The sequence below is a fragment of the Dipteris shenzhenensis genome, chromosome 20, assembly GCF_047967505.1.
Source record: "Dipteris shenzhenensis isolate YYH24624 ecotype China chromosome 20, Dip_SZ_1.0, whole genome shotgun sequence".
Taxonomy (NCBI): domain Eukaryota; kingdom Viridiplantae; phylum Streptophyta; class Polypodiopsida; order Gleicheniales; family Dipteridaceae; genus Dipteris; species Dipteris shenzhenensis.
In genome coordinates, this window is record NC_141615.1 from 53,542,580 (window position 1) to 53,548,488 (window position 5,909).

Genomic DNA, 5,909 nt, shown 5'->3' on the forward strand with positions numbered 1-5,909 from the left:
GTTTATGAGTGGAAATTCTCATTAATGTTGTGATTTGAAGTTTACAAGTCATTTTTAGCATCAAGTACTCAAGAAATCAGACACCAAATTCAGGATCAACTTAACAATTATCACGAATTAGATGGTGAAATGGAGTGAGTCAATGAATTAGATGCTAGATGACATGGTATGAGAATATATTTTGAAGTGAATGATTCATTTTTAGCATCAAGTATTCAAGAAACTGGACATTAAATTAACAATTATCATGAATTGGATGGTGAAATGTAGGGAGTCAATAAATTAGATGCTAGAGGACATGGTTTGAGAATATGTTTTGAAGTTTACGAATCAAGAATTCAAGAAATTGGACTTAAAATTCAGCATCAACTTGCTCATCATGTACTATGTGAGGCAAAACTCAGTGTCTAGCTTGAGATAGCAATGTTTCACGTGTAATCTTTGGGTGCAACGTATGTACCTAGTATCTAGGAATTGGATGGTGAAGTGGAGTGAGTCGATGAATCAGATACTAGAGGACATGGTTTGAAAGTATGTTTCTTCTTGATAGCAATGTCAAATAACAATGCCACCGCACCTGCAAACAAGTTTAGGGTTTAGTGTGGTTCACTCAACAAAGGAATGTTATACACATATGTGTATCTGCGACCTTCCTATGATGCACTCTATAGTGTAGGCTGTGGAACCTCTGCACCGCCAGCCCCCTCTACACCTTTATCTTTTGTGACTTCATGCATGTTCATAAACAATTCAGATCTTGTCACAAAAACTACACAGATGCACAATATGGCTAATGAGTATGTTATGTATGATATAACAACTATGAGCACACATGTAACAAAATGGCATGTACTTCACTCACCTGAAGTCGAGATTCCCACATTAGCAGGTGGTGTTGCAATGACGGGGTAAGTGATGGCGTCATTGTGTTGGCTTTTTGCTGCATGTCCTAGGTTGGGAGGCGAAGTCTACAGGCATGTTTAGCACCACTTGTGGCTGCCAGGTACCGACCAGCTAGCAAGGAGCACCGACCAACAGACAAGGAAGGAGAGACTGCACCGACTTCTGCTCCAAGAGGCCTAGATGCTGCTCCAAGTGACCCGAACAGAGAGGGCTATAAAGGGCAGTCTATGGAGAGGCTAAGTGGGCAGAAAGGAGCGCAAATGGGCTGCAAGACAGAGGCGAAATGGGCAGCAAAGATGGCGGCTGTGCAGAATCCCTAAAAGCGTAGAGAGCAGCTGAAAGGAGACAGAAATGAGGCTGAATCTGAGACGGAAACGAGCAAGGCTGAGGCGGCTGCACAAAGAAGGGCTTAAGTAGAATTAGGGTTTAGGGTTAGGATTAGCTCAGGGATGACGTGGTAGCTATGGCAGGGTTAACCTGCTCTGATACCATGTTAGAAACATGGTGAGAGAGAGAGATAGACAGACAGACAGAGAGAGACAGAGAGAGAGGCTAGGGAGTGAAGAAATGATACACAAATGTAGAAATAATAGAAGGCTTTCATTCATTCATCATCATCAAATGAGAGAAGTGAAGTACAAGCCTTTTATAGGCTACACACACACATAGTTGCACCAAGTGCATATGGGATAACCCCATGGTCACACGTGGCACTCACACATGACTCACACATGAACTAGTACTAGATCTCCTAGTACAACACATCACACATCACATCTCACACACACTCTTTGGCTATGATATCTCCAACAAAATGATGGAATCCAAAAATTCATAAGAAATATAGAGCAACACTAACCAAGAATGCTTTTGTGCTCCTTATGGGCTGCCTGAAAATCTCAACTGAATTCACCACCTGGACTCTTGCAGTGCGGCTCAAGCATCAATTTAACGTAACTAATGGTTCTCAAACAAGAGGGATAATGCAGCACCATATCTCTTCAAAATACATGCAAGCCACATGAGTCTCTAGAAGGCCTCTTATCGGGATAAGACTCTTGGTACTAATTAAACCAAGACCATGCAACATAGTTACGATTAAAAGACTATGTCCTCAACAACACTGACTAAGCCCTCACTCCTCTACGAAACTAACAGCAAAACTTTAGGTGTTTTGAGTATTTGCAAAGAATCCAGCTTTCTCTCAATGCCTAAGGCTAAACTGATCATCGGAATGTCCGTGTTGTCCTTAAAGCCTTCTTCTAGCCTTATTGGTAATGTTAGATTGTTTGTTTCAATGCAATAATATTATAGTACATCCAGTGACATAATCTGTTTCAATTTAAAGATTAGAAGGAACCCCTTATATGTTGAGTTTTCCAAAGGTTGACGAGACGCTTCAATGCCATAGAAGTTAGCCCCACAGAAGAACCTCATATATGTTGTGCTGTTGCTCCTTATCTTTCCTAATATAAGCCATCTTTTATAGACAATACTGAGGACTGATTCCTGTGACATACGGGCTAGACCATTCAGATCCTGTCCACTTGGTATCCTATTTTCCATTCCCTGAGGTTTACCTTTCATATCTGTGATGTAAAAGAACCCTATGCCTTAAACCTCTAGCACTATATTACAGGCGCTCACATTAGCCTGAATAAAACAAGGAATTAGTCATAACAAGGTCACTGACCGCAAGATACTGAAAGAGGCCTTCTGGTTGAGATGGCTTCATGTAGATCCCACCTGTTATGTGTGCTGCCTGTGTATGACATTAAAATCTAAGGAGATCATTATGAATATCTTGCAAGGACTTGCTACAAGAAACAAGGAGTATGGTTGCATACTCACCTGCTGTAAAAATGAAGAATGCTCGCTCCCCACCATACAAGTATCGATTGGTATCTACAGAGAAAGCCAATTCAGCAAACCAAAATGCAAATCATGATATCCTAGATTGAGAAAATCAAAAACATTCTAAGGAAGAAAATGGCCCCGCCGTAGAGGAAGCATATACCACATTTCTAGAGTCACACAAACAGCCAAATCTGTGCTCACTTGTTAAATTTTTGAAAAAGTCACAACCAACCATTGAACTAAAATCCTTTACCAAGCTAAGGGCAAAATCCTTGTCATCCAGATCCAACAAGCCATAGCAACCCATTAGCCTTTATACAGATGGACACATTTAATTTCTTATTGCAAATAAGCATAACTCTATCATGGCATAGAGGCTAGGATACTAAAAGACTTCATAGCAGTAAAAGGGATGCGATGCAGTGAAGGGATTATGGAAAACAGACTTGTCATACCTTCTACATAACTGAGGTCAGATCCTTTTAAGAAACTAAGGCAGGGGTGTAAGTTTTGGCAGACGAGTTTGCTTCTCTCAAAAGACATTCTAAGTAAAGCTTTTGCAAATTTGGCAGACGAGTTCGCTTCTCTCAAAAGACATTCTAAGTAAAGCTTTTGCAAATAAAAACAAAGTTATTGGAACATTTGTCCATATAAGATATGACAGATTTCCTATGGAATTTTTGAAGAAAAGTCTCCTCTTCTTTAGAACTTTGCTTTGAGCAATTAACTGAAGGGGCGGCTTCTAGCTTCAAAGCAACTTTCTTCAAAATCTTCCCTTTCCATTCTAATAAGATATTTTGAACTCCTAAACTTTCTTCTATTTGCAGGTGTAAGTTTTGGCAGACGAGTTCACTTCTTTCAAAGACATGCTAAATTGCCAATTACTCATTACATCAAATCCAAATTAGACTCAAGTTATCCTTTTTCTTATAAGTACTATTCCAGAAATATTTGATTTGCAGCTGGAGCACGAATTTCGTATAAACCTTGCAGACTTCAAAATATTGACCATTCAAAAGTTTATTCGATAAAGGAGAGGATAGCAAGCTTAAGTTGAAGTAAGCTTGGAGAATTCCTGCTTTTTTCGCTTGTAAGCTCCTCCGTACATTTTATGGTTTTCGCAAAAGGTGCCCGTACAATTCAGATTTTACTTTGTCTCAATCTCATTTAAGCATGCTTTTTTATGCGTGAACACGCCTACCATAATCAAGGATGGAATGGCATAGAACCCAGTAACAAAGCAATCCAAGCGGGAAAAGAACACAAAGTGCTACAGGGTCCCCCAAGAGCCATAATAATTTGTCCCAGGAGGAGAGGCTATCGAGAAAATAGTTTACTAGAATGGAACTAACCATGGAGACGAAGATAGGCAGCCATAAACGTGGAGGTAAAGTCTTAATTCTTAGGAAATTGAGCGAATGAATCAAATACCTCTTTAGTGCGGATCCAGCAAAGGCTGGAGGGGGGAAAAGGGCGAGAAGCAAGGAGACAGGGAGTTTGACAACAATGCAAATCAAAATCAGGTGCAGTTGCATTGCGGATTCAAACAACAAAAAATCCAAGGCTGGTGAAGGCAAGAAAATTGCAGGAGGCAGAAAGAGAAGGTGGATTGAAGAAACCCAGTCAGTAAATTCAACTGCAACATATCTCCACAAAGTTCACAAGGTACCTCTTGCCATCTGTGAGAACTCAGCAACAATTGCGTGGTGAGACCTGAAGCTGATACACAGGATAGCAAGTGCCTCTTCGAAGAATCTTCCCACGACCCTTTAACCTCTGGACATAAGCCAGAATGCAGCCACCAGCTTCAGTCCCTAGAATGTTTTTTTCAAGAAAATAAACGTTGGCCTCCCGGAGAGCTCCGAGAATGGTATGTCACAGAACCTTCAAGTTCGCTTTGATCTTGGGTCTCTACCAAAAGCTCCATTCCTCTTCAACTTTTGGTATGCAAAGGACAGGAAAACTTCAAAGTAAGCTAGCGAATGTGCGCATGTGACGATCGAGCTCCCAAATTCGCAAAGCAAGGCTCGCCCAACTCAAAAGTGCCTCAGCGTGCAAACTTTGCGAGTTTCAAATAATTGTGTTCATGTATGTATATATGCATATATATATATTTTTATATATGTACTAGATTAGTACAAGTTTGGAAACTTGGAAAGAGAGTCTCAAGGGATGCCTTAGGGGAGGCTTACGGTCACATGCAGAACTTTGTGGCTGACGGACTGGACATTTGATGCTGGCCCTGCACTTTTACGGTCGCACCCAACTGAAGTTGATGGGCATAAAAAACAACCCAAACAACCTTCAGACAGATTGGACATTTGATGCTGGCCCTCCACTCTCACCTTGGGCACATGAGGCTAACATCTCTACGTTTCGACGAGAGATAGCTTCCGTGGGATGAACATCTGTAACGAAAGGAAGTCGGAGAGGCTATCCTTGCCTGACTGTTGCAATCGGTGTACACAGTCAGGTAAGAGTCCAGATTGATCGGCAACCAATGGAATGCCTCCTCTCACATTACGATGAAGCCCTCTACCTGAGTTTTTGCCAATCGAACCGTGTGCCCATAATTTTTACAAAGGCAGTTAGTCATTACGGTACTCATGTGCCCATATTTCAGATAGCATCCGACAAGGAGTGCCCTTAACAGATTGCTATCTCCGACGGGCATGTGTCCAATCTATCTTACGGATGCAATAGTAAACGCATTTGGGCTCAACTTGTCATAAGAAAGATTTGTATCAATGCTTTCGAGAAAAACAAGACGTATGGGTGCATGCAAGAACTACTCTTCAACGTCCAACATTGCATTTCAAGGTCCAACTTGCTTTAGCTTTTAGCCCTTAGCTTTGTCATTTCATTTATTTTGTTTCTGTGCCCAGATGATGTAGTCGTAAAGCTTCCATTTTGGCCCTTGAAGACGTCAATATATCTCTCTCTATTTTTTTTCCTTTTTCATTTTTTCATGAAGGTGATTTGGTGGTTAAAAACATAGCAGCCACATACTACTCCATGTATCTTATAAAATGATGGACAGCCCCCTAGAGGTCATCTCATCCTTGATATACCTTGGCATTGACGTTGTGTGGATAAAAATGAAAAAATGTTTTTCACTTGTTGCATGTTGCTGGGTGAGTGCATAGCTA

At 41.0% G+C, this 5,909-nt stretch overlaps 1 protein-coding gene across 1 annotated transcript; it reads right to left on the reverse strand.

Moving 5' to 3' along the window:
- Positions 1–2,211: 2,211 nt before the first annotated feature.
- On the reverse strand, positions 2,212–4,807 carry LOC147889844 (uncharacterized). Its single transcript, XM_087391326.1, has 4 exons — positions 4,430–4,807; positions 2,755–2,808; positions 2,597–2,665; positions 2,212–2,412 (listed from the first exon to the last, which is right to left on the reverse strand). The coding sequence occupies exons 2-4, from the start codon at positions 2,788–2,790 to the stop codon at positions 2,212–2,214; spliced, it is 306 nt and encodes a 101-aa protein (XP_087247452.1). The 5' UTR covers positions 2,791–2,808; positions 4,430–4,807.
- Positions 4,808–5,909: the final 1,102 nt, after the last annotated feature.

What these genes read in the sequence shown, in the direction of transcription:
- LOC147889844 (XM_087391326.1), bottom strand. Translation starts at nt 2,790, where the DNA reads ATGGTGGGGAGCGAGCATTCTTCATTTTTACAGCAG. An exon ending in ATTCTTCATTTTTACAGCAG is followed by an intron (nt 2,666 to 2,754) that starts GTGAGTATGCAA and finishes TGTCATACACAG; the next exon opens with GCAGCACACATAACAGGTGG. An exon ending in GCCTCTTTCAGTATCTTGCG is followed by an intron (nt 2,413 to 2,596) that starts GTCAGTGACCTT and finishes CGTATGTCACAG; the next exon opens with GAATCAGTCCTCAGTATTGT.